The sequence below is a fragment of the Oryzias latipes genome, chromosome 18, assembly GCF_053564925.1.
Source record: "Oryzias latipes strain Hd-rR chromosome 18, Olatipes_Hd-rR_3.1".
NCBI classification, from domain to species: Eukaryota; Metazoa; Chordata; class Actinopteri; order Beloniformes; family Adrianichthyidae; genus Oryzias; species Oryzias latipes.
The window spans coordinates 12675228-12702971 of record NC_136254.1 but is presented as its reverse complement, the minus strand read 5'-3'; the positions used below and the strand labels follow the sequence as shown (position 1 = coordinate 12702971).

At 41.9% G+C, this 27744-nt stretch overlaps 1 protein-coding gene across 2 annotated transcripts; it reads right to left on the bottom strand.

Moving 5' to 3' along the window:
* Positions 1 to 79: 79 nt before the first annotated feature.
* On the bottom strand, positions 80 to 26651 carry gc2 (guanylyl cyclase 2). Of its 2 annotated transcripts, XM_011487625.4 has the most exons (26): positions 26465 to 26651; positions 24899 to 25033; positions 24568 to 24821; positions 21679 to 21807; positions 21368 to 21547; positions 21159 to 21276; positions 19916 to 20217; positions 19714 to 19845; positions 19450 to 19553; positions 19052 to 19170; positions 18884 to 18968; positions 16500 to 16596; positions 16238 to 16360; positions 15756 to 15836; positions 13506 to 13682; positions 10607 to 10763; positions 10370 to 10519; positions 9605 to 9753; positions 9365 to 9528; positions 8950 to 9142; positions 8696 to 8870; positions 8499 to 8597; positions 7496 to 7590; positions 7331 to 7416; positions 4744 to 4844; positions 80 to 640 (listed from the first exon to the last, which is right to left on the bottom strand). In XM_011487625.4, exons 2-25 carry the CDS (start codon positions 24984 to 24986, stop codon positions 4745 to 4747), a joined length of 3357 nt encoding a protein of 1118 aa, XP_011485927.1. In that variant the 5' UTR covers positions 24987 to 25033; positions 26465 to 26651; the 3' UTR covers positions 80 to 640; position 4744.
* Positions 26652 to 27744: the final 1093 nt, after the last annotated feature.

Below are 27744 nucleotides of genomic sequence, written 5' to 3'. Positions count from 1 at the left end.
CCATCTTGTAGTTCCGCCTTTCTCCACTATATAGTGCTGCAGGCTGCCTGTGAGACCTCCAGGAAAATGAACTTTGACCTTTTTCTGTTGGAACTGACTTTATTTATGTTTTTACAGCAGCATTTGCCTTCATGTCTGTACGAAATGAGGTTTGTTCTGTTTTCAAAAACACAATATTCAAGATTCATTGTAAAGATTTAAGCAGCAGTCTGAACATGTGACCTTCTTCTGTTCACATACTTTCACTCACATTTGTTCCCACAATCCAAAAAACACACATTTTTGTAGAAGCTGACCCTCATTCTCCTGACAAAGTGAAGGAGAGGATAAGCTCCCTCACTGCTGCTACTCTCTGCTGAGCCCTGCTTTGCTGAGTCAGCATGTTTAGCTTCTATTGATAGTTCCACATTAGACTCCATCTCCTCGGTCCGAGCCTGTGGCACATAGACACAGTAATCCTTCCTCTTCCTCAGCTGACTTGCAGGATGGGGGCAGCAACAGACAGTCCAGCAATCAGTGGTGCGTCATCATAACGTTTGCATCATCTTCAGGCATGTGGAGCTGTGTCACGACCCGGACATGAGAGATCTTCTTCACTGCCTTGTGAAACACCTGCTTCATGTCTCGGGGCGCCTTCATGCTAGGAGGGAAGGAGGGAGGGCAAAGATTAACTCCAGAAAGGAAAAGATATGTGAGCTACAACAGAGAAGTTGGAGGAGTAGCTCAGCATTTCTGGCAGGCTGTAGTCTCTCCACCGTCTCTTTGATGCTACATTCACACCGGGCATGTGACACGCGTTCTTAAACATGCTAAACACGCATTCTTGAGCCCGCGTTTAGCACATGGTGTTTACACTGGACAGTCGCTAACCTAATAATAACGAATGTCTGCCATCTGCAGTTGGTGTGAAATGTTGAAACGCTGTAAATCTGGTACATTTTTGTTCCAGCCTTTTTCGTTCACAGCTCTGTTCCGATATTTGTGACAGACTTGGTGTCAAATGATTCCTGTCAGACACAAACCACATTCATGATTAATTTTCAAATGGTTGGCACTTTTGTGAATTAAAAGGGACGTGATTCATATGTTGCTACCAAATCCAAATTCCTGATTGGTCAAAGTTGAACTTGGTTTAACTTCAAGCGCATTTAACATGCGTTTGTAGAGCCCCAAATTTTGAATGCGGAAACAAACATACATGCGTTTTCATAGACTCTTCAGTGGAACTGGTCGCTTGAATGTGGGCTGCCGAGTGCAGTGTGAACGGAGATCTTATCTATTTTTGTACCAATAACAATTTTTCTGTTTCTATAACGTGCCGAAAGTTGTACGAGATATGCAGAAACACCCAAACACCCAACTGTTCCTTTTGACCCATTAACAGCAGAGCTTTAGCTCCAGTGTTGACATTCTTTCGGCCACCATAACTCCTCAACTGTTAATGTAATTCCAGTGGATTCTGAAGTGGAGCAAAACAGCTTTTACGTAGTAATGCCCATGTGAAAAGCTGCTTTTCTCAAAGTCAGATTCAGCTGACACAGACAAGTGGTCAAAGAGGCACAGTATGTCAAAGAGCATGTGTTATTTAGGTCCTGTCAGCGACAACTCCGGTGTTAGAGGGTTAACCAAAAGACGGGGAGTGTTAGAACAAAAGCAGCTATTAGCTACTTTAATGTTTGTCTCAATAACTCACAGACAGATAAAACATGTGAAGCACAAGTTATTTGACCTGAGGGAATTAAAGGATATCTACCTCTAGGGTCAAACAGGGAGCACACAGGAATACACAACACCACAGTCACTTGCCTTTGACCCCCCCCCCCCCCCCCCCATTCCATCACATGACTCAAATTGGACTCAGCAGCAGAATGTAAAAACTACTCTGTTCAGGCGTGTTCTAGCTCTACTTGTGTGCTTAACCCTTGTGCTGTCTTAGATGACCCCACCCTTACATTGACGTGTTCTTCCTACCATGATAAAGGTGGATAAAGGTGGAAAGATTTCATGTAATCCATGGACACCAGTGAAGATCACAAATCATTGAAGAAAAAAGGTCCTTACATTGACGTGTTCTTCCTACCATGATAAAGGTGGATAAAGGTGGAAAGATTTCATGTAATCCATGGACACCAGTGAAGATCACAAATCATTGAAGAAAAAAGGTTCGGTTCACTGTCTAGTGGGTCTAGGTGACCCAACTCCCAATGTCAAAGTGCCTAAGATAGCACAAGGGTTAACAGTGATCCACCTCATGTCATTTCCTGTTTTTTTTTTCTTTTGATGTTTTGCCTTTCATGGGGTCTTGGTGTTATTTTGGACTGCAGTCTGCTGCTTGCCAAACTCGGTGACAAAGGGTAACTTACCAAAGTCACCATAACTGTGTAAAGATCTCTGCCAGCATTTTTAAATGAGAGAACATTTTGTGAGATTGCAAAGATTTTTGACCAAGTTTGTCAGCTGTCTTATTCCACTGGTCACCGATGCGTCTATTAAATACCTAAATCATGGCTATTTTGACATTTACAGATATATATAAATATTACACATCCATCATTTGACAGAAGTCGATTGTACATTGCCATTTAGATCTCCAGCAGACAACTTTCCAACAGCATGTCAGGGCAGCATGGTGAGCAAGCCACCATTTTTCTTGAAGAGGGGTTAGGGTTAATTCAGTAGGGTAAATAAATAATTAAACATAATGAAGAATAATTTAGAAGGTGGAATAATGAGGGTTTTGTGTGCTTTGGAGGGTGTCTTTCAAACTTTCGATAATCCAACAGAGGACAGTATACGTAAAGAGACATATAACAATGCTAACGAACGATCTGTGGTGTCTCAGTGAGATCACTTTGGTGAAAGAAACTGTTCAACGTATACTCGTTCAAGTAGATTTAGCACAGGTTGCTGCACCCTGTTTCTGCTGCCATCTGCAATATTATTGTAGGGGATTTTTGTGTGTTTAACCCTATCCTAGGGACTTTACCATTGGGAGTTGGGTCATCTAGACCCACTAGACAGTGTGCTGAACCTTTTTTCTTCAATGATTTGTGATCATCACTGGTGTCCATGGATTACATGAAATCTTCCACCTTTATCCACCTTTGTCATGGTAGGAATAACACGTCAATCTAAGGGTGGGGTCATCTAAGATAGCACAAGGGTTAAAATGTATTTGTTGGAAATCGGTTTCTAAGATTGTTAAAAAATTGAAGATGTGCTGTTCTGATTCTTCTGAATGAATATGCTGTTCACACATCCAGTTGCATATGTTGGAATGTTGTTTTGTTGCACGTTTCTGAGACTTTTTTACCCCTGATAGGTGTCAGCAGAAATGTTTGCTACATCTTGAAGTGTAGAACTATGTGATTACTTGCTGTCTGTGAACCAAATCACAAATAACGCTAAATGTAAAACTGCAGTGTTTATTTTATAGCTAGTAAATGTTTTAAAACGAACTCTAATAGACATTGAAAAATCTCTCAGGATTAGATAGCTATAAGTAGACGTGTAGGAGTCTATTATCTTTTAGAACACTTACAGTAGACCCCTGATAGAGTAGCAAAATAAAGTTAAGTGAGAAGTTCAGTAGACATCTACAACATGAGCTATCTAATAGACATCTATGTGCGGTGGAGCTTTAATCTTTCATTGTTTTTCCTTTGTTTTGATGATGTCAGCATAGCTGTGATTTGAAAGCATAAACACACAATGAAAGGGTGATGTTGCACAACTGAGATGTAATGAGACTGAAATTGATTCGGATGACCTACAGAACTTTAAAGAATGAACTGTTGACAGTGTTTATGCAAATCCACCCTTTGGTCTGAAAACAGGTCAGATTTTTTTTCCTTTGCTGAAAAATGATGGACATTAGTGTGTGAACTGAATGGAGGGTATAAACTGAAACAAAATTAATTGAACTGGCTGTTTGTTTTTTGTTGCTCTTGTGAAATTGCTGTACAAATGCTAAAATGTATTTGAGTTGTGGTTTAGATTGGTGCAAAACAGGCCAAATTCTGTATCCTTTTCTTTTGTTTATGGGCTTCAGAAGCCGTTGAGTTCTTACTCTCATTGCCTTTAAGTAATTGACACTTAGGAGTCACAAATGTTTCTCAAATATCACCACTAAAACCCTTTGAAACATTTGCAAACACCCACAAGGATCTACATCCACCCACAAACTGTCAAAGAATGGGCCACGGTTATCAACTAACTTACACTCAAATGCTTACAGACCCTTACCAACTGGCCTGGGAATACCCATAAATAACCAACAAAAGCAACAAACATCAGGACACATGACATAAAATGGCCACAAACATTTACTGAAACCCGTAAACCCAAAGTAAAAAAAGCCATAAACTGTTCAATGAAACACCATCAAACACAAACAGCCATGGCAGCTTGTGTGACTTGCCTGCAACATGTCCGTTTGTGGGACGGACGACAATGCCGTATTTTTGAATTTTTGTATTGGGAGCGACAGCAGCTGATGCAACATATTTGAAAATATAAACTTGTAAAGTAGAAGAACTGAGTTTTGTCACAACAATAGTTTGCCTTTCCGGACAGAAACCCCAGTGTTGGACCGGCTTCTTCCCCGTGAGTTGTGTTTAAAAGAGCAAACAGGAACACCAGAGTCAGTAGCCCCCCACCCCCACCAAACTTTTTTGGGCAAAGGACATGAGGCGCCAACCAAGTCAGTAATGTTATACATTGTTTTATAATGCATAACACTACCTCAGTTTTTCTTCTTTGCAAGTTGTTCCTGTTGCTGTTTCTCGGCTTTCCGTTTCTTGTACTGGGCTATCTCGGCCATCTGCAGCCCATGGGCCATTTGCCTGTTGAGACGAAGTGAACAGGATGATCACAGCACACACACACAAATAGAAGTCCTGCACTGTAAGGAGTTCTTAAAGAAGCCAGGAAGGATTTGGTAGATGTAGCCAGTGCAAAGGTCTCCAGCTTTTACCGAAGCTGAGCTTCAGGCCGAGGAGCTGCAGGAGATCCTCGTGCACATGCTTCAGCTTTTGTTTGTGGTTTTGACCAGAGATGAACCCTGCAGAAGTCACCCACCGTCCAGGGAGGTTGCACTAACACTATGACAAGTCTGCACAAGTCAATGAGCATCAGGGCTGACCAATCCTGCTTCCCAGGTTCTCCCCTCTGCTTTGTTTTTCCAAAAATTCCTGATGGTCATCTGAAGCAGGCTTACTCAAACAATCAGATCCTTAACTCACCAGATCCAGCTCATTAACGGTGAGTTAAACAGGCATGATGGGAGCTCTGGAGGATCATGATCCAGCAGCCCTGACAAGAATGAACTATTAAAGTCTACAAGGATTTGGTACCAAAGGAGAGCAGACCGCAGGGCCTTGATCAAATGACCTTTGACCATGGCGTCCCTCTGCAATGCCACATATCAGATAAAGAACTTACTGTTATTTGAAAACAGACCTGGCACTTTAACAAACAACTCTTGTAAACCTAGATTGCTCCCTGCCTCCATGGGCAAGGCAACTGGGTACAGCTGTAGTCATGAGGTCAAAACACTAAAAACCACAGGTCAGAGGTAGTGAAGGGATTACTTTGAAGATCTTTTCATTACCCCATTTTACACAAAGGAAGAAGAGCGTGCAGACTTGGGGCCATAGTCCTGCGAAGAGGGTCTGGTTGTAGTTAAACCTCAGATTAACAGGGAACAATATTGTTCGGTTCTTGGAAACTGGACCAGATCTTCCCCTTGTTGAAATCCACGAGAGCCCCTGGAGCTTGGTTCTACCAGCCTGCAGTCAGTCAGATTTGTTACATTTAGATTTGGACTCTTTCTGGGTTGTCCTTATAGTCTGTTCACAACTTTTATGGACAGACTTTCTCCATTCAGCCAAGTGGAGGAAGGAGAATCAGTCTAAAGCCATTAAAAAAGCGAAATTTCCTCTTCGGGTAGGAAATGAATTAAACCCCCATTCCTTTCACAGGGGGAGGTGTTTAGATAACTGCTCCATTCACAGTCATGAAGAATTAAGCGAGTTTACACTTTAGAGGACTTTTTTTTCAAACTCTTGTGCTGCAGAGAAATCAAAGTCTGAAGGCAAAATCTGTTTACCAGTCCGCCCATGCCCCTCCACCAATCCTAATCATGAGATCCTGAAAACGGATGGGAGAAATGAGATTTCTGCAGGTTGGGCTTGCGTCTCCTTAGAGACTAAAGCTCAGACGGATAAAGATTTATCTGCTGGTCTGAGAACGCCTCAGTGTAGCAGAGACATCCCAACTTTTAGTTAAGACTGCCTCATTTGGCAAAGTAAAATGTACCAAGGCCAGCTGTCCAGTCTGACACCAAGAAAAATGTTAAATTTCTAATTCAAAGCAATTAGAGCTGTTGTTAATAAAATTGAAAGCTTTTTCACACATTTCCATTCATCTTAATCTAAACACATCAAAGACATTTTTCTTATGAAGCACCTTGGTTCCAAACAGGCCATCTGAAGCGCTTTGCAACCATGCAAAAGTTTTAAATTACATGTAGTGGAAATGTAAACAATTCTTTGCAAAACTGCATTACCTTTCATATTTCAAAGTCTTGTAAAATAAACAATAGTTAGAGAACAAAATATTTAAATGTGAAACTTAAAGAAACTTACAATTATTAGTGAAAAATGAAAATGAACAATTAATAAAACACTTTACGATTTCTTTTAAGACATATAACAGCAAAAGCAATCATATTTAGAAAATATTGAGAAATTGTAGAATCTAAGTTGCCTTATAGCACTCTGCTAAAGAGGAATGTTAATCCGATTCTCTGCACATTTGTGCAGATTGTATTTGCTGGAACCTCAGGATCTAAAACGTCTGAAGCCATTTTCTGGTGAAATCTAAAATATATTAATTTGGAGGTTCGCATTTTATTATTTGGCAGCAGCTGCATGAAAACAATGCCAGAATAAACTTGATAGCAAGTCAAATTTGGCCCACAGGCTGGACTTTGGACATGCTTGTCCTGGAGGATTTGGAAAAGGAGGGAAAGGGAGGTCCAAGACAAAAAAGGAAAATGATGGATGGAAATAAAAACTTGGCAACAAAACAAACCCGGAAGAAAATAATCGTTCTTAAAAGTGCCAGGACATCCACAGTGGCTACATGAAAGTCAATCGCTGTTTTTCAAATTAGTATGTGAATTGAGATTAATAATTTAAAATAAATAGCATGATTTAAAATTATTTCAGTGCAGGACTCAGAAGTTGAGAAAACTCAGAAACTAGAGGGGAATGGTGAAGACACAGAAGACTAGTGTTGGAGGAGAATGAAGGAAATGCTTCCATACCCAGTCTTGAGCTCTGGAGGAACTGGTAGAGGTTTGGTGAATCCAACTCTTCCCACGAGCCAGTAGGTCTCCTCTGTTCCCTTCCCCTGCGAAAACATGACAGTCAAAGGCTGCATGTCTGAAGACCTGAGTGACAGAGTGACGCTGTGGTCTTTGAGTTCGTACCTTGACTTCTGTTCGGCCTCTAAGCTCCAGTTTGTAGCCCAGATTGAGCTCCTTCAGAACCTTCACGATGCTCTCGTGCACGTGGATCCTGTAAGCTGGAGGTGAGTGAAAACAGATGTGTGACAGTTCATTTTTATTACCAGGTGGTTGTTTAGGAAGTCATTGAGGAGAAGTAACAAACAGATCCTGACTCATATTTGTGTGACCTCTGTGTAAACACAAATGACAAAAAACTGTTGGAAGAGCATATTTCTGCAGCTTTAAAAATGAAAGCTCGATCTTGTCTAAAAAGAGCCCATGAGCCCATATTGTATTCTCAGTCAAATGGGTTACTAGTCCTTTCTGGAATTTCCTAAACCATAATGGGGGGCAAAACCACCAACCATCAAACTGCTCTTTTGTAGAATCATCTTCCTGTTTCAGTTGAGGATCCAGACACTGATGTCAGAGTTGGCAAGCCCAAGGTCACAGAAGACTTCAAGATCAAGCTATGAGTTTGTTCAAATCTCAGTTTTTAACTGTGTATAGCTAAAAGCTAACAATATGCAAAAGAAATCTTTAAGGAGCTGCACAACTAAGATAAATGAGGAAATCCACCAATAAGCACTTCATGGCCAGACACAAGATACTATCAACATAACGGCTGGTGTCACGCATAACCTCAACACCCAGTTATGGAAACTACACTAAAATACAGTATACAAACATAACAGTTTTGTTTTTTGCAACCATTTGTAATGAGATGAAATCAAAGATCTGAAACATTTTCTACAAACACAAAATAACAGTTTCTCTTAAATATTGTTCACAAATCTGCCTAAACCTGTGATAGGGAGCACTTCTCCTTTGCTGAGATAATCCATCCAAGAGATTTTTACCTCAACAGCAGAACCCGAATTTTGCTATCCTCAGTCTCCTCAGTCCCCAAAATTAGTATCATGACCAAAATGGAATTTTCTTTCTCTTTTTTGTACCCTTTAAAAGTCTGTCTCCTCATACTCACGCATCCCACTGGACTCCATTCGAGAAGCGGTGGTCACGGTGTCTCCAAACAGACAGTAGCGTGGCATGGTGAGACCAACCACCCCTGCTACACACGGACCTACAACACACCTTTGTATCACTTCCAAAGACAATTAATGATCCCCCTGACAGCCCTAAACACAGTCCACTGTTTCACACTGTGGCTTCTCTTCACACCTGTATGGAGGCCAATCCGGATCCTGACCGGGACATCAGGCATGTGTCTCATTTTGAAGGTTCCCACGGCACTCAGGATGTCAAGAGACATGTTGGCTATTTCTGCTGCATGGCGGTTGGCATTAGGGACAGGAACACCTGAAGCAACCATGTAAGCATCCCCAATGGTCTCTACCTGGAGCGCAAAAGCAACAACAGTTGTATCGGTACATTCAGCCGCCAAAGTGTCAGAGGTCCTCATGAGATGCTGTCACCTTGTAAACATCGTGGTTGCCAATGATAGCATCGAAGAGCGTGTAGAGGTCATTAAGAAGGTCAACCACTTCAATGGGTTCGCTGTTGGCAGAGATGGTGGTAAAACCCACGATGTCGCTGAAATAAAGCGACACACTGTCGAAGTACTCCGGTTTCACTGTGCCCCCCACCATCAGAGCCTCTGCCACAGAGCTGTAGGAGTGTGCATGTATGCAGAGATACATCAGCCTTGGGATTGTGCATGTCAAGCAGTATGCAAGTAAAAAGCGCATGTGAAAAGTGTGCACATGATGATACCCAAAACACTCTCATAAAATTTGACAAAATGACCATGAATAAACAACTACGTGAATGTGTGAAATGTGAATGCATAGTGTGTGTATATGTGGAGTGTGCACGAGTAGCATAACCCACGGAGGCAGCATCTGCGTCAGCAGCTTCTCTGTCTTTTGTTTCTCAATCTCCAGCTCCTCCGTACGTTCTCGGATCAACTCCTCTAGGTTGGATGAGTACTGCTCCAGCATCCTCAACATTGAGTCAATGATGTTGGTCTTTCTTCCTTTGTTAATGTTCTTGAACTGACATAACAAAAGAATTGGCTGAGCACCAAAAACCCAAGAAGAACATCATCTGCTAGTTCTCTGTGGAGCAGACCTGGTCAAAGATGTCATCGAAGGTGGGTCTCTTGTCTGGCGTCTCAGTCCAGCACTGCTTCATCAATTGGATGCACTCCATCGGGGCGTAGTCGGGGCTGACTACCGGCCGACACAGGGGGGGAGGTCTGCGCACCTTTTCTATAATTTCTGAAGAACACAAAAAAATCAACAATGGCCTGCATTTTTCAAGGTCAAGGGTCGAAACAAGACCACAAGTGTGCTGTTATGAGTAATTCTTGATATTTTCTGAAGACCTAACATGGAAAATTACTCAGTAAGCTGTGCAGCAGCATGGAAGATGTTTTTAAATGAAAATGGAGGCCCTGAAATGGACTGACAATCCATCCAAGTTGCATCCTGCCTCTGCCCAACAGTGGGGGCTCCAGCAACCCTTTCCCCCCCAAAAGGGATTAAATGGGTTAAGAAGATGGAAGTATGAAAATTCAAGAATTTTCTCTGAGATCAAGGATGCTCTGGATTAGGCAGATTGAATCAAACATGTTTCTATTTTTTGATTATTTTCATGACTCTATTCCACAAATAGGGTTAAATTGTGTTTACAGTCCTTCGTGGCACACCCCAGCTAACAATTACTCCTAACAACTAACTAGTAGTTCTGTGTATACACAAAGCTACTACTTCAGGCAAAGTAGTCTCCAGAATCCATCCATAATCTCACTTTTTTAACTCCATCAAATCTTCGTTTGCGTGTTTCTGACTTCCTTGCTTCATTTGAAAGTGTGAACTCAGAAGTGAGTCTTGCCTGCATCAGACAGGTCCAGCATGCAGAAAGGAGGCCCTCTGATCACCACCTCTTGCATAATTATGGCAAAGCTGTAGACATCTGCAGGAAGAGTTCCATGGAGCCCTGCTTGTCCACTCCTCAGGACTTCTGGAGCTGTCCACAGCAACTCTGAAGAGGACAGAAGCAGTTACTCCAGGATATGATGATGAAGTTTCCTCCTCTGTATTCTGCAGATTGAGACTGACAGAGTATCACCTTCAGGACGTTCTTCAGCATAAGGAAACCTTTGGGACTCCAGGACCTCATTATAGCCGTAGTCTGTGACTTTGAGGACAAAACGCCCATCTACCACACAGTTCCGAGATTTGAGACGGGTGTGGCACACTCCACGGTGATGAAGGTACTTCATTCCCTGAAGGAAACAACGCCTTTGTTCACTGTCACCAACATCACAGTCCTTCAGGAGATTAACTCCTGAAGTGAGAAAGGCACTAAGAGACATTCTGAAATTTGAACTGCAATGGAAAGTCCAGATAGTAAGAAGTTACAGTAAAAGATCTGACCCACATGATTGTCAGACTACTAACTCTTGCAAATCTGTTAACCTGGACAAGATTGTTTTCAAAAACTAAACTATGGGAGTGAAACTGTCTTTAGAAAAAAAAAAAGGTTTTAAAGAATTAAGAAAACCAAAAGTGTGCATATACAGAAGAGGTTTAATGAGATATGATATTCTTTATTGATCCCACGTTGGGGAAATTCAATTGCTACCGCAGTTCAGTGCAGAAAAGAGAAAGAAAAAAGAAGAGAAGAACAACAGCAATGTGCAAAAGTGAAGGCTGTTCAAAATGTGCAAAAATACAAATACAAAATGTGAAAAAATAATACAAAAAGTAATACTTATGTAAACTATTATGACATAACGTATGTTATGCGTAATAATACAATAAATAAATAAAGTAAAAAGACAGAATAAACAGATGGGCTATGGCTGCATGATAACCGGGGCAAATGAAGGTGAACAGAACCAAAATCGAAGGAGAACAACATGAGAGCAATTTGCAAAAGTGTGAAAGTCCTTAAGGCTACAAAACCAAACAGAGAAAGGGGGAGGGGTTGTTGGAGAGAGAGCTAACAAGCTTAATAGTTCTGGTCAAATGGACTCAGGTACAGTAGGGACTGACTGGAAAGCTTCATCTTCCCTGCACCATACTTCCCACTACACAATGTCCTCCCCTCTTTGTTAGCAGCGTGTCCTAAGAGTTCCTTAAGAAGTCTCCAGCTTGTTCAGAACGCAGCAGCTAGATTGTTAGCAGGAACTAGCAGAAGAGATCACATCACTCCTGTGTTAGTTTCACTTCACCGACTCCCAGTTGATTCTAGAATCCAGTTCAAAATCCTCCTGTTAACCTATAAGGCCTTCCATGATTTGGCCCCGTCCTATATTAAGGACCTCATAGTCCCTTACCACCCAAACCAAACACTTCGCTCGCAAAATGCAGGACTGCTTGTGGTTCCTAGAATTAGTATAAGTACGGTTGGAGGTATAGCGTTTAGCCACCAAGCCCCAGTTTTATGGAATAAGCTCCCAGCTCATGTAAGAGAGGCCGACACAGTTTCTACATTCAAAGTTAGACTGAAAACATTCCTCTTTGGACAGGCTTATTGTCAGACTAGTTAGTATTCAGAGATTATTTAACTTAATGTTAATGTGTTTAAATTAAACTTAATAACAATAACAATTTGTTTTTAGTAGGCTGATAAAAGTTGAAGCTGGGGTAACTATGGTGCACTCTTTTCTCATCTACTTCTACCATTCCTCTCTTCTCTATTCTTGATCATTATTCATCATTTGGTTCTCCATGCCTCTGTTTGGTGCAGTGCGATTCAGGTATTGTCCCTCTTTCCCTCTACCCTCCTGGGGAGTGGGAGTGCTGCCAGATTCCAGTTGGCTCATCCGTGCTCCTGTACCTGACCGTGTACCTGGTCTCTGGCTCGCCTCTACTACTGCTTCTACGCCTGGCTGTGTATTCTGCCTCTGGCTCGTCTCTGCTCTATATCTGGCCATGTACCTCGTCTTTGCTCCTGCTCCTACAGCTGGCTGTGGATCCTGTCTCCGCTCGACTCGCACCCCCGACTGTCCCCCCAACTCCGGCTGGATGAAGCTGCTGGACTTTATATATGTAGTTGTAGGTTTTGATAAGTTAATTCTTCTCTATGAGTTCTGCTAAATCGCCTGTCCGTCCTGGGGGAGGATCCCTCCTTCATGTGGACACCCCTGAGGTTTCTTTGTTTTTTCCGGAATCTGTTTTTAGGAGTTTTTCCTTACCGCGACGGGGGGTCTAAGGGAAGGGATGTCCAGTTTTCCTATTGAATTTTATGTATTTATGATCATTTTGATTTTATGTTTAACTTTTTCAATTACTGATACGAGGCCCACCGAGACAACTGTGAATACAAAAATAAAATTGAATTGGATTGAATTGAATTGAATGGAGCACCTGTTGATTTCCACAGTTGTGAGATGGCCAAGATCCCATGCAGTCTGCTGCCCAGAAAGAAGCAAGTGTTAAAGATGCCATTCTCTACTTGAACCGAGGATACTTGTGTCTGGATAAGACAACAGGACAAGAAAGACCTTGTTTCTGGACTTTTCAGGCACCTTTAAATTGATTGCTGATAAAACATCTGGGATCCTGGACCTTACTGACAGATCACAACATGCCAGATTGAGAAACATCACAGCTGACTGGTGGTCATTAGCTGTGGAGTATCCAGTGCTGAATTATTAAGTATAGAATTCTGATTCCAAACTTCTCACCTTGGGTTGTCTGTGGCGCAATGCAACCCAAATAAGAGATTTATTTACTACAGAAAAGTCAGACAACGCAACCAACCAACTGAAATAGGTGGAATATGGTTAAAATGGTCAACTGCAATAAATCCCTCATGGTTGACCAAAATAAAAAGACCGTCTTTACAACTAAGAGCAAACTGGAGCTCAATATGAAAATATAGGCTTATCAGAAGGTTTGGCTTTCTTGTCAAAATTTAAATCTTGTGACAATGTCAGACAAGAGGTCTCTGTGGAGAAACTGTTGGTTATTCTGGACAATGTAGCAGAACCCATCTATCCATTTATCTATCATCTCACCTTGATCAAATCCAGCAGCAAAGAGGACTTGAACATCCAGTCCAGTTTGACATCATCATTGAGGAGGAGGTCCTCTAGGCTGCCTCTGGAACAAAACTCTGTTACGATGGCGAACACTCCACAGTCATGAAAGAACCCTAGGAACGGGTTGATGTTCTCATGGCGCATGTCCTTCATCTGCAGACAGAGGTAGCCAAGAAAACGTGTTTTTTTCTCTCTGAAAAATGTCACCATGCAGGATGAAGAGTGTGACCATCACAGTCTAAAACAAATTTCCTTCTCATTTGTTTTATTTAGGAATGGTAGACACTGAAAGGAGATGTGGTGCTCATCAATATTAAAGATGACAACAATGGATATCGTCTCTATAAAAAATGAAAAACTTTATACAGTGCTTCAGTAAAAACCCTGTGTACATGTGTTGAAGTGTTGAGCATATTTCTAAAGGAATCTTCTCAAGTAGCATCTCTTCAAACGATGTGCACTTATATTAAATTTGAGCATGAATATAATCAATTCGGTTCTCCTGAGTCAGTCAAGACCAAATACCTAAACACAACCTAAGATTTCTTTTGGAAAATGGTTCTTATTGTATAATTGCAGTTGTTTCTCTTGATACAGACGTTCTACTATTAGCCAATTTCTCCTCTCAAGTCCATTTGAGTCCATTTCCCCAGTTATGCTAAGTAGTCTTAACTATCTGAAGTTAGAGTACCCCCACCGGTTTCCCTTCCTGAAAAGAGGGACCCTCCCTTGACTGACTCCGGAAGGGTAACACCCACAGATTCGAACAGCCGTATTGACGATCTCAGTGGAAAACATGCTCCACTTGAACTCAATGTGTCCAGCTTCTTTTGGTACTTAGCTAAAGCTCCTGCAGATGTGGGAGTTGAAGGCCCTTTTTACACTGGGCTCAATCAGACATTCCCAGTAAACTCACTATACATTTTGGTGTGCTGAGTCTATTTGGCTTCTTCCTCCGCCAGCGCATCAACCTTGTAACTAGGCAGTTATTGGTTAAAAGCTCCAACTGTGTCTTCTCCTGAATGTCCAAAACAGATGGCCCAACTACAAGTCTATCATTGACCATCTACTTAGGGTGTCCAGATGTCATGTGCACTGATGGGCAACCTTCTGTTCAAACATTGTGTACAAAAGTTCATTTATAAAGCTCTGCTGAGATTCATATAAGGGAGGCCTATCCTCCGTCCGTTCCTTCCTAGGTTTCCTGTCACTGCCCTCATGAGCTTTGAAGTCTCCCAGTAGCTACAATGGAGTTCCCAGTCAGTGCCTTTTTCTAGTACCCTTTTTAGAGACTTGAACAATGCCAGGTCCCCTGTACTGCTGTTTGGCCTGTAAGGCGAGATCACAGAGTAAAACCTTTCCCTCTCAAGGCATGGGAATAGATGCCTCTTATTCAGTGTGATGAACCTGAACACACAATGGCTGTGCAGGAGAGCAATGACCAAAACCACTATAGTTTTTTTATCTCTCAAAACTCCAGAGAGGACGAAAGTTCAATTGTTCTCAAGTGGATTTCAGAGCCCAAACTGTGCATGGAGGCATGCCCAACCATCTCTAGGTGTCACCGCTCAGCCCCTTGCAGAAGCTCAGGTTCTTTTCCTCTCAGTTTGGTTTCCAATAATTAGAATCCATTTTCATAGTTAGGGCAGTCAAAGCACCCGCCCTCAATGGCCACCCAAACCACATGGCGCCGGCTCCTTATGGACTTTAATACAGGTGGTGGTCCTACGGGAAGGTAATCCCATGTAGTTTCTTTGAGCTAAGCCTAATCAGGTCCTGTAGGAGGAGTCCCAGACACTGGGCACTAGCCTGAAGTCCCAACCCCTGGCCTGGTTCCAGGATTGGACCTCAGTGGTGTAAATCTGACTTAGTCCTTTTTTAATAAGGGGTATTTGAACGATTTGAAGATTTTAACTGCTCTTAGTCTGGCTTGTAACCAAGGGCCTGTCTGCCATGGAAGACTCCACCAGAGAGATTTGCCCCCGACACCATAGCCTTTGGGATCAATTAAACCTTATCACAGAAATAAGGTGAAAGCTAAAAGACAGACTCATTGTCAAACCAGGGTTTCCGTGCCAATAACAATGTTTTATTTCTAGACTGGTCTTTGTGCACTGAAAACTGTTTGGTGTCAGTTTTTTCCCCTTGAAGATAAATTTGAATGCTGTGGTTGTTGAAATCTGGATGTGTGCAGAAAACATGAATCTAAGCCACATGCCAACTTACCAGCTCAAACACATCACTCGTTTTGGGGTTGATGCTACCAAAATTTCCGTTAGGCAGTCTCTTGAGCCAGGCCCAGTCTCCCTGTTAGAAGGAAACAGTGATTCACAGTACCAGTAATGGTGTCTTCTCACACAGCTGCTGTTGGAGGAACTGAGAAACTGCAGAGATGTGATGAAGGACCTGAAGGTACCAACCAATAACCGAGTCTTCCAAAAATAAAACACCTTCCAGGGGCTTCATGTATTTTTATTGTTACAATAAACAGCCATGAAATCTCTGTCCTACTTTAACCAAAATTTAGTATTCATTTTTTTAGATGAGGTTGGCGTTTTGTGAAAGATCTACAGCTGTTACATAGACTCAAGTTCAGTCATATGTATGTTTTGGTATTTGCAGAACACATGTGACTTGGCTGTTCTGGACACCTTTCGTTAGTGAATATCTAAAATGAGTTGGGGTTGTGATTTTGATGTTTTGCTGACCTCATAAATGACGATGTTGGAGTTTTCATAAGTTGCTGGAGATTGAGAGGAGAGAGGTGTGTTCTGGCTGCATTCAGACAGACTCCGCCCACCGCTTGTCCGGCTGTCGTCCAGACTCAGCTTCTGCAGCAGAATGTTTTTAAGGTCGAAAACAGTTTAAGGTTAAGAAATGTAAGAGTTAGTCTCACTTGGATAAGAACATTCAGCCTGACTGAACTACAGATTTTGCTAGATAAAAAATGAGATGTTTGACATAGCTGACCTTGTTGCTTAGTGAAGGGTTAATGAACGTAACATCGGTGAGAGTCAGTAGGATCTTGTTGGGACCTCTGACCAACCGAATCTGGTTGATGCGTCGCCTATGAAAGACAAAGAGCCGCAAACCAAAGGACAAAAGTCACAAAAGTTTTAGACTTTTTAATCCTAATTAATATCTCTTCTTCTTTCTCTTTCGGCTTTTCCCATCAGGGGTCGCCACAGCGAATCATCCTTTTCCACCTCACTCTATCATGGACATCTTCTACCCTAACATTAGCCAACTTCATGTCCTCTGTTAAGACATCCATGTATCTCCTCTTTGGCCGTCCTCTTGCCCTCCTGCCAGGCAGCTCCATCTCCAACATCCTTCTACCAATATATCCACTATCCCTCCTCTGAACATGTCCAAACCATCTCAGTCTGGCTTCTCTGACTTTGTCGCTAACACAGGCAACATGAGCCGTCCCTCTGATGTACTCGTTCCTTATCCTGTCTAACCTGGTCACTCCTAAGGAGAACCTCAACATCTTCATCTCCGCTACCTCCATCTCAGCCTCTTGTCTCTGTCTCACTGCTACCGTCTCTAACCCATAGAGCAGAGCTGGTCTCACCACTGTCTTGTACACCTTTCCTTTGAGTCTTGCTGGCACTCTTCTGTCACACAACACTCCTGACACTTTCCTCCAACCGCTCCAACCTGCCTGCACTCGCCTCTTCACCTCTTTTCCACACTCCCCATCACACTGAACTGTTGACCCCAAGTACTTAAACTCCTGCACCTTCTTCACCTCAGCCCCCTGTAACCTAACGCTTCTACCTTGATCCCTCTCGTTCAGACACATGTATTCTGTCTTACTACGACTGACCTTCATGCCTCTTCTTTCCAGAGCAAACCTCCACCTCTCTAGCTGTTCCTCCACCTGCTCTCTACTCTCACTGCAAATTACAATGTCATCCGCAAACATCATTGTCCAGGGAGATTCCTGTCTTACCTCATCTGTCAGCCTGTCCATCAGCATAGCAAACAAAAAAGGACTCAAAGCTGATCCTTGGTGTAGTCCCACCTCCACCTTGAACTCCTCTGTCTGACCTACAGCACATCTCACCACCGTCATACTTCTCTCATACATGTCCTGAACTACTCTGACATACTTCTCTGCCACTCCAGACGACCTCATACAGTACCACAGCTCCTCCCTCGGCACCCTGTCATACGCCTTCTCTAAATCTACGAACACACAATGCAGCTCCTTCTGACCTTCTCTGTACTTTTCCATCAACATTCTCAAAGCAAAAATGGCATCAGTGGTGCTCTTACGGGGCATGAAACCATACTGCTGCTCACAGATCTCCACCTTCTTCCTAAGCCTGGCTTCCACTACTCTTTCCCACAGCTTCATTGTGTGGCTCATCAACTTTATTCCTCTATAGTTGCTGCAGTTCTGCGTGTCACCCTTGTTCTTAAAGATCGGAACCAGAACGCTTCTCCTCCATTCCTCAGGCATCTTCTCACTCTCTAAAATCCTATTGAACAACCTTGTTAGAAATTCCACTGCTGCCTCTCCTAAGCACTTCCATACCTCCACAGGAACGTCATCAGGACCAACGGCCTTTCCGCTCTTCATCCTTTTCAGAGCCTTCCTAACCTCATCCTTTCCAATCTCTGCTACTTCCTGCTCCACAACAACCACATCTTCCTCCCTTCTTTCCCTGTCATTTTCCACATTCATCAGCTCCTCAAAATACTCCTTCCATCTTTTCTGTACACTCTCCTGAGTTGTTAGCACCTTTCCATCTCTGTCCTTAATCACCCTTATCTGTTGCACGTCCTTCCCATCTCTGTCTCTCTGTCTGGCTAGTCTGTACAAGTCCTTCTCTCCTTCCTTTGTGTCTAACCTGTCATATAGTTCATCGTAAGCCTTCTGTTTGGCCTTTGCCACCTCTCTCTTCACTCTACGCTGCGCTTCCTTGTACTCCTGTCTACCTTCCTCAGTCCTTTCTACATCCCACTTCTTTTTAGCCAACCTCTTCCTCTGGACGCATTCCTGTACTTCCTCATTCCACCACCAAGTCTCTTTACCGTCTTTCCTCTTTCCAGATGACACACCTAGCACCTTCCTACCTGTTTCCCTGATAATTTCTGCTGTAGTTTCCCAGTCATCTGGAAGCTCATCCTGACCACCCAGACCCTGTCTCAACTTCTGCCTAAATTCCTCACAAGTTTCTTCATTCTGTAGCTTCCACCACTTGGTCTTCCTAATTAATATCTCTCATTCTGAATATTTCATTTAAAAAGCACCTCAATGAACAGGAAAAACACTTGTGGATCATTCACAGACCACATCATCGTTGTGGGTGAAAAAATTAGGTTTCTGAATGACTTTATACCTGATGCAGTACAAGAGGGCGATGAGAAAAAGGGCCACGGCTATCGAACCGAGGAACGTACTAAAAGTTAGAAATAGATCCACTCCTGCAACAGGAAAACAGTTGAACTTAGTTAGTGAAAACAGGCTTTGAGAGAGTCTGAAAAAAGATACTAAATCATCTCCTCACCCCCTGAACAGATGACTCCAGGGATGAACCAGCAGGCGGCATCTCTCCTGGGTCCATATCCGTGTGGGAAGTGAATGTCCCGACCCAAGAAGCGAACCATACCAATCTCCATGTCAATTCTGTTGTTTTTCAGAAAAATCAGAGGCAAATCTGGAGTTGTTTGTGTGGATAAATAAACATTAATTATCTCATAAAAGATTATATAGTGAAATCTTGTGAAATGAAAGATACATTTAATCTCTTGGAATTTAATATTTTCTTTATGGTTGCAAAGAGGTATCCATGAAATATTGTTAGCAATAGTTTAACAAAAAAAAATGAACATATGTGTGACTTGTGTGCAGCAGTGGAACTATGGATTATTTGAATTACATCTACCCAAATTTCCTAAACTTGACCTGTATGTTGGCAACAGCTCCGAGGAGGATCCATCTGTGTCCAGGATGAGGTAGTCTAGCTGAACTGCCCCAGAGCTGCTGGTTTTGATGCGATGACTGAAGCCCTGTAATTTAAATGACATGTTTGTCCACAGCAGTCTTTCATAGGAAAGTTTTGATATATTTTTGACATCTTTCCAACCCTAACCATGTGTTTTTCACTGCTAACTTAACCCTGGGTGAGGGATGAGAGCATTGTGAGTGTTGTCACAGTTTCCTCTTTACCTGGAAGTTCAGGTTACGCGTTTGGTGTGCCAGGTTTCCTCCAGATATCCATGCCCCAGAATCCCGAACTCCCTTTATAGCATGAGCCATCAGAAGTACTGAGTTGTAGATGGTACCGAACATAGGAGACACCTGTTGCATGCACAGAGTTAACATCTTCAGATGCCTTGCTCAAAGAAAAACTCTTTTATTCAAATGTTACCTGCTGGGGTTTCAGAGTCGTTGGCACCTCTCCCCTCTCCATGACTTCCCTGTAGGTCTCATAGAATGATGTGTGTGGAGAGTCAATGGTGACGGTAAGAACAGCATCGTACGCTCTCAGCAGTTTGCTGTTACTTTTCAGGGCCGGGTAAGTGATGTTGCGGTGGGGCAGGCTGTAGAGCAGAGTATCGTATGGCACAAAGACCAGGGAGCCGTCAGTCATCTTCATGTCATAGGCTGCTTCCAGGAGAAGCTTCTGCGCCGAGCCACCAATCAACGCGGAGTGCATGCAGAGGATCACAGCTGGAACAAGAACCACAAGTCAGGATCTGTCTGATCAAGACCTCATAGACAGACCACAAAAATTCAGTACAATTTATTTGCAGGATTTTTTAATTTGTCTTTTTTTAAATCTTATTTATTTAATTATATTAATACGTTTTTTATGTATTCATTAATTTTCATTTTTCATGTTCATTTTAATAATTGTTTTAAATTATTATTTTTAATATTTATTTTAACATTGTGAAAAAACACATACAAACTGCTTTGATGTAACCAGGCAGGATCTGCAGTACTCTGTTATTCAGTTGAGATTTTGGGTGTATTGTTTGTTGGTCTGGACCCCGTCCACTTAATTTGGTCCAGATGGAATCCTGAACCTTGAATTTGGTCATTATTCAGACTGCCGTCAAACAGACATTTGTTCTCTTACCTAAAGCTTGTAAACAAAAACATTTTGACTTAAGGTCTCTTCTGTCATTGGCCAGAAATGATGAGGCCGGGGAAAAGATAAAATAATTGAAGTCCTATGCTTTGCAATCCTATTTCAAACGTCTGTGTCAAAGTCAGGTCCAACACTTTTTACTTGCTGCTTTGGTACGGTGGAGGCTTGCTGCAAGGCACTGGCAAGCAGACGGCTAAGAAGGTACGCTGATAAGTGTTTATGACCGGCTAAATTGGCCGTTTTGGTCCAGTTGTTCTGCTCTGAGCTTGCAGTCTATTCAGACTGAGAATATTCTGTGGAACCGTAGCTCAGTCCGTTTGGAAACAAACCAAGACCATCTCGGAAGATGTATCCAAGAGCAGTGGTTGATGCGTCGCCTATGTAATCAGAACAAAAATGATCTCTGGTTCCCTTTAAGTGAACTAAATGTGTCCAGCATGATCACACATTTTATCAATAAAGGCCACAAATTTTTTTGCACAGTGGGATGATCTTCATTCTTGTCAAATAGTTGCACCTCGTATTTCTTGCATCTTATGGACCCTGGATAGAGTCTGTCTGATACCATGAGGCGTGTTCTCCATGAAACTGACAAGCCTTACGGAAATACCATGACTTCTCAAAGAGTCAGCTACCTAGAAAGAAACATGGACACAATAAATCCCAATGGCCTCAAAAACTGACAACCAAATGGAAATCATTAAAATAAGTGGTTTTATTTTTAACCTTAATGGCTGTTTCTACCCAGATGTCCTCATAGGAAGAAATTATGGCAATGTGAGCCCATCTGAAGTAGCTCAAAAGGTTGTGTAGCACCCAAGTGGGCCTCGGCAAGGATCGAGCTAAAGTTGGATGGCTCCGAACATCATCCAAATCATAACCAACACAAGCCCAAGGAAACACAGCCTTCAACACAACAGAAAACAAACATTATATTATATATTTTAAGAGATAGGTAAGTGTCAAAACTTGGAATTGTAATTTTTTCATCAAAAAGATGATTAAAATACAATATTTATGATAATTTATGCGGTTACTTTGTTCCAGCCTTTAGTCAGCATGGAGGCAGCATCACAGTACCCTGGATTGACTGGTCCAATGTACCCAGAGGCTTTTGTGTGGAACCCGACAAACGTCTCAAGTGCCCTGGATGTCTCACAGGGTTCCTGCAGAAAACCATTAGGTCATCCAACACTCAGCAACAAGGTCTGCTAGAAAGCTACACAAAGCCCCCCCCCCCCCCCCCCCCGAAACAACCTCAGCTTTAACCCAGTCTAAAACAAACCAAAGCATTGCACGTGCTGACAATGGTTTGCTTGAAAACATTTTTGGGAGAAAAAGGTTTTCTTCTTTTTCTGTTTTGGATTTTGTCTTCAGTTTGAACCTACATTCACACCACCCTCAGCAACGGGCGTTCAAGTGACCTCTTTCAAGTCTCTTTCAAGTAAACGTATAAAGATTGGGGCCGTAATCACAGATACTGATACTGTTTTAGCAGTACCAGTCTGGTTTTTTTTTTTTTACATGTTTTTTACATGTTTTACAGGTTTTTACATGTTTTTACATGTTCCAAAACTCTCACGCATTCCTACACAAGTACCTACAACTGCTCTTGGACTCTACGTACAAAACGTCCACTGACCGCATGTAGAAAGTTAAACAAGTTCGAACTTTGACCAATTGGAGACTCGGATTTGGTAGTGTCGTGTGGATGGCTTCCCTTTTAATCCACAGAACTGGCAACCGTTTGAAAATTGATCATTAAGGAGAAATTGATGATTGTCTTTCATAAATCAGAACAGAGCTGTGAAAGAAAAATCCTGATTTGCAATTGGTTGGTTCTTTTGCTTTTGTGTGTGCGTCCAAGCTCGGGTAAATGGAAAGGGTGTGGCATCTGATTTGAAATTTATGGATGATTACCCCCTAAAAGAGGCAGCCATATGGCAAAGAAGCCATAGAAGAAAAGATTTGTAAAAGTACAAATCGCATCAAAAAAAGTTTGTTCTCATTTTGAGAACCTTTCTTCCCACCATTTTATTTGTCTGGCTGTCTTTTCATTACACACATGCGCAAAACTTTATAGAAATTCTAGAAAGGTCGAAAAAACAAAATTTTGCAACTACACTGTTTGTCTTAAATCATAATTATGCAATTAAATACAAACCAACTCACGCTGTGTCATTCAGAACCATGGCGACGGATGTGAACAATACTTTGATTTAAAGCAGATACATTCAAATTTCTGCCACGGCACAAGCGCTCACCATCATCTATCAAAGGAGACATCGGCGTCTTATTCAGACCACATCACGCACAGCGAGCTCATGGTCGGTGATTTTACAGAGGAGCTGTGGATCCAACAACTTTTGATGAGCTTCGTGATGCTGTGGGACACTGTACACCACCCAGTGTACAGTGTCTAGAGCAGCCAATTCATACCAAGTAGCGCATACATCTATCTCACTTATTTAATTCGAAAAAAGTCTTTACATTGCAGTTTTGAAAAATATGTCAATTTTGATATGTCTCAAAAACAACCTTCTCCAAGCGGAAAAATGTGCAAGTTTTGTCTAAATTGTCGTATTTCTATTAGGCGAAATAATTACTGGGAATCCAATTAGTGCAATTTCATAGTCAATGGAAATGCAACAAGTGTCTCTATTACCAGGAAATGTAGAAGTCTGTATCAATATAGAAGTTGGTTTCCTGTTGAGCTCCATGTCACAGGAAATATCAAAGTCTGTGCATTATTATGAGCGTACACTATCATGGCTTGCTTCTTAACCTGTAAAGAAGGCCTCATTATAATAACGGTCCATGTTTTAGCCTCAGCAATGACCCTCTGTTTGTGTCTTTAAAACACCATGTCTTAGCTTTCATCTTGAATTAGGAAGTATCTTTTCTTGTAGTCAGAAATTGTCCAGAAGATGTGCATCCCTTCACAATTAGGGGTCTATTTCTCCAGCTTCTGGCTGTAGCAAGCAGAAAAAATGGTCCAACTCTGCCTAAATGAGTGTTACTGAAAAAAACTCAAAAGGATGTTTAAAAATAAAGAAATCTGGTTCATCATATTCACAATGCCACTGATGTGTGCCTGCTTTTTGCTAAGTTAGCTAAGTTGTTTTCAAGTAATGAAAACAAAAATAAAACTGAGGACAAACAACCGAAATATATATCTATACTAAGATATTAAACTTTGTATAATAAGTCATTAATGGGAAAATATAAATACATACACATAATCATGTAAATGATTCGATTATAGTTACTCTTAATCCTAAATAGACTAGCTATGATGCTTACAGTATATGACACATCCAAACCATTAAATTTAAGTTTGTCAAAAGTAGTTTAACCTATTGCTTAGATTGAGAGGAAGCACATTTATATAATCCCACTCCTATAATGCTTCATTTAACTTTTATTATTTTCTTCTAATCTTATAGTTTACCAACACAAGTGCAGATCGATTAAAAAATCTATAAGTACTAATAAAATCAAATGACTAAGATGAGGTACATGAGAGGACAACATTATTTCAGAAATCATTGTTACAATGGAATCCAACTAAAAAGTACATTACTCATTTTTGGCAGGTTTTGTGTCACTGGTGAGAAGATTAAAGTTGCACAAAGTTGCTTGTGGTAATCGTAACCCTTGTGCTATCCTAGGCACTTTAATGTTGGGAGTTGGGTCATCTAGACCCACTAGACAGTGCTCTGAACCTTTTTTCTTCAATGATTTGTGATCTTCACTGGTGTCCATGGATTACATGAAATCTTTCCACCTTTATCCACCTTTGTCATGGTAGGAATAACACGTCAAAGTAAGGGTGGGGTCATCAAAGATAGCACAAGGGTTAAATCATGCACATATGTGAACTTTTATGGGTTTTTGCTGTAGATGGGGGGTTGGGGCTCCTGTACCTGCAGTACAGCAAAGTCAAAGGCTCCAGCGGATGACAGTGAGGGGTCTCTGTTAATGTGGGTGATGGCGAGCTGCGCCGCCGTGCTCGGAAGGGCCTTGGCAAAGATTGGGTCACACCCCCATGGTCCAACCACCCCGACCCGGAACCACGCTGCTTCTGCTGAGCAGGGGAGCAAACACAGGGGGGGCAGGAGAAGCAGGAGGAGCCTGAGGAGGGTATGCTTGGGTGCAGGACCAGGAGAAAGAGAGAGAACTGGAAAAAAAAGAGGGGTACATTGGTAAGAAGGGGTCAAAGGTGAGGCTGCGGTGATGAGGACTCGGACTGGTCACCTGAAGTTAAGGCAGGAGGGGTGTGACTTGGAGGTTTAGAGGAGAGGGCAGCTCCCTGATGAGGCATTTCACTCCACACCACCACCATGGTTCAGAAGAAAAATGGAAGCAGAGACCATAAATGTTTGACCCCTCCTGAATGAAGAAATTAAAAAAAAATGTTTTCATCAGATTTTTAATAGAAGAGCTTTAACCGCTATACACCCCCAACAAGTGTCCTTGTTAGGGGTGTAGCGATTCATTTTAACAACGTTTCTATTCCTATCATAATTTGTGGTTGCTGATAAGATTCACAATCAATATTAGCTCATTTTGAACTATTCGGTTGACTGACCTAAAATTGATCCAGGACATCTTTAGCCAAAACTTCAACCGGTGTGACTCAGTGGTAAAAACCTGGTACTGAACAGTGCAGGTGAAGTTTTCCAGATTCCTTGGATTTCTTACAGGATAATCAAGTTTAAATTAAATAAGTATACAAACAAATATGTAAACAAGAATTAATGGCAAATCCATTCGCATTTTAGTTTTAGTTCAGCCCACCGTTGTTTTTCCTGTTTATTAGAACATTGTACCACACTGTATGGTCACATGTCTGTGCTAAATTCAGAGTGTTTCCACATATTGGACTGGAATGATGGACTTATTATTTTTTGCTGACATCACATGTGTTGTCCAATGTGGTGCACTTTGTCATTTTTAGGTTATAGTAAAATGAACCTAAATGGCATTTTCCAACATTGATCATAATGGATTTATTTCATTTAGAAATGGTTTCATTAGGGAATAGCTCAATTGGAATTACAACTTGCCTCAGACTTGATATGATTGGATTTTAGGAATAGAAATTGATTCACTGATGAAGTCCATGAATCGTTACACCCCTTATCCTTTCAATGCAGGTTTTTTTTTCCTTTCTGTCTCTTGGGTTACAAAACAAAGAGGTTCTGCCTGCATCACCTCTGAAGGAACATCTTCACAATTCTGTGAAGCTGAGTTTTAGCAAGGTGGGCAGCACAAGAAAACGGCTTCTTGTGGCTTGTCCACCGCTCTGATGTAGGGGGTGGGTTGGGGGTCCAAATATTGACCTTCAACGCCACCGTCTTGGAGACATTCCTCTCTCATCCACTGCTGTTCTACTGAAGATAAAGCACTGTGACAGGACTTTAAAGAAGGAGTTTCGGTGTGAAAACATCTGATTAGTGTTTGTTTAGAGTCTGCTGAGATGCAAAACACAGAAAAGCTCTAAAAACTAAAGTAAAATCCTGAAGTAGTCTTGACATCAGAGAAAAAAATGTTATTTCTTCCCAGGAAGAGCAAACTGACTGTTGCCTGCAGCAGCATAACAAATAATCATACTCATCAACACATAGAATTACCAACTACAAAAGGTTATTTCGTGGTAAAAATCTTTTCTCAAACAATTCAACACAACCATTGGTTTTAGAACCCAGCCGCCGCCACACAAATGTGTCTTTATGTGTAAACCCATAACTCCTATCAAAGACTGGCATATGAGGAAGTTGGTGGAAAACATCAGCCATGGTGTCAAAGCGTTACTGTTACCTGCTGGACAGACGAGTAGAAATGGGATGTCTTTACAGAAAACCATGTGACCTTGGGGAGCACTGCGACAGCTCCATAACCTCTCCAAAACTTCAGAGCTCTTCTGGAAGAATTGATGCCAGATAACAGAGCAGAAGACCAGCAGGATTTGTCTTTAGACGACTGCAGAGGTTTGCAGCTCCTGTCTGTCTTATGGAGTAGTGTGACCTGCCTTGTCAGATTAATTTTAATCCACTCAGGATCTGTGGAGCTGTAATCTGCTCGGACCTGCAGAGAAAGTGCTGGAGGTGATGTTCGTCTTCAACCTCAAGATTTGATCATTTTCTCTGCCAGCCGTTTGGAGAACAGCCTCAGAATGAGCAGCATACTTTGGTGCTCTCATGGACCCCAAAGTGAAGCTTGATGTTTCCGATCAGAGCTGGATCCTCTGCAGTTGATTTGGTTGGAAGCCAGGGGTCAGCAGAGTGCACAAACTCTTTTTCACAAAAGCTGTAATCCAGAGGTTCCGGATCAGATTGAGGATTAAACCCTTGTGCTATCCTAGGCACTTTAACATTGAGAGTTCGGTCATCTAGACCCCACAAGACTCAATGATTTGTGATCCTCACTGGTGTCCATAGATTACATGAAATCTTTCCACCTTTATCCACCTTTGTCATGGTAGGGATAACATATCAATGCAAGAGTGGGGTCATAGGAAAGCACAAGGGTTAATTGTGGTTACTGATGTTTGTCTTCAAGTCTCAGCTCAGACTTTATCCATCAGCCACCTGAAAAATGTCTGAAGCAGAGCCTGAGGAATCAGATGTGTGGAGCCGACGTGCCAGATGAGCCTCCCAGCTGTGTGAATGCACGTCCTGATGTCATTGACTTATTTAAAGACCCACTCCAATAAAACGGTGTTTTTTAACATGTTCTTGTAGTACTTTTCTGATGATGGATGACATTTATAAAGAAAATTAATCTTAAAATGATGTTTCTGAGTATTTTTTTTATTTAATTCTTTAAAATTGCAATAACTGGAAGGCCACAGGCTCCCTGCTCCGCTCCGATGCATCCACTTGCAGACAAATAGACCATGTACGTCTTTGTTTTCCTTGTCTGAGCTGGAATCTGGATCATAACTGTACGGCTGGATAGCTCCGATACTGTCCGCCATTTTTGTTGCACCACTTATTTCAGGTGGGGTTGTGAGGGGCTGAAAGCTAGCGGGAGAGAGTGTAAACAAATGGATGATGAGATATGAGCACAGACTTTGTGCCAACAGTCCTGCCTACAAC

What these genes read in the sequence shown, in the direction of transcription:
- gc2 (XM_011487625.4), bottom strand. Translation starts at nt 24,986, where the DNA reads ATGGTGGTGGTGTGGAGTGAAATGCCTCATCAGGGAGCTGCCCTCTCC. An exon ending in CTGACGCAGATGCTGCCTCC is followed by an intron (nt 9,143 to 9,364) that starts GTGGGTTATGCT and finishes ACACTCCTACAG; the next exon opens with CTCTGTGGCAGAGGCTCTGA. An exon ending in CCTCCAGAGCTCAAGACTGG is followed by an intron (nt 4,845 to 7,330) that starts GTATGGAAGCAT and finishes TCGTCTCAACAG; the next exon opens with GCAAATGGCCCATGGGCTGC.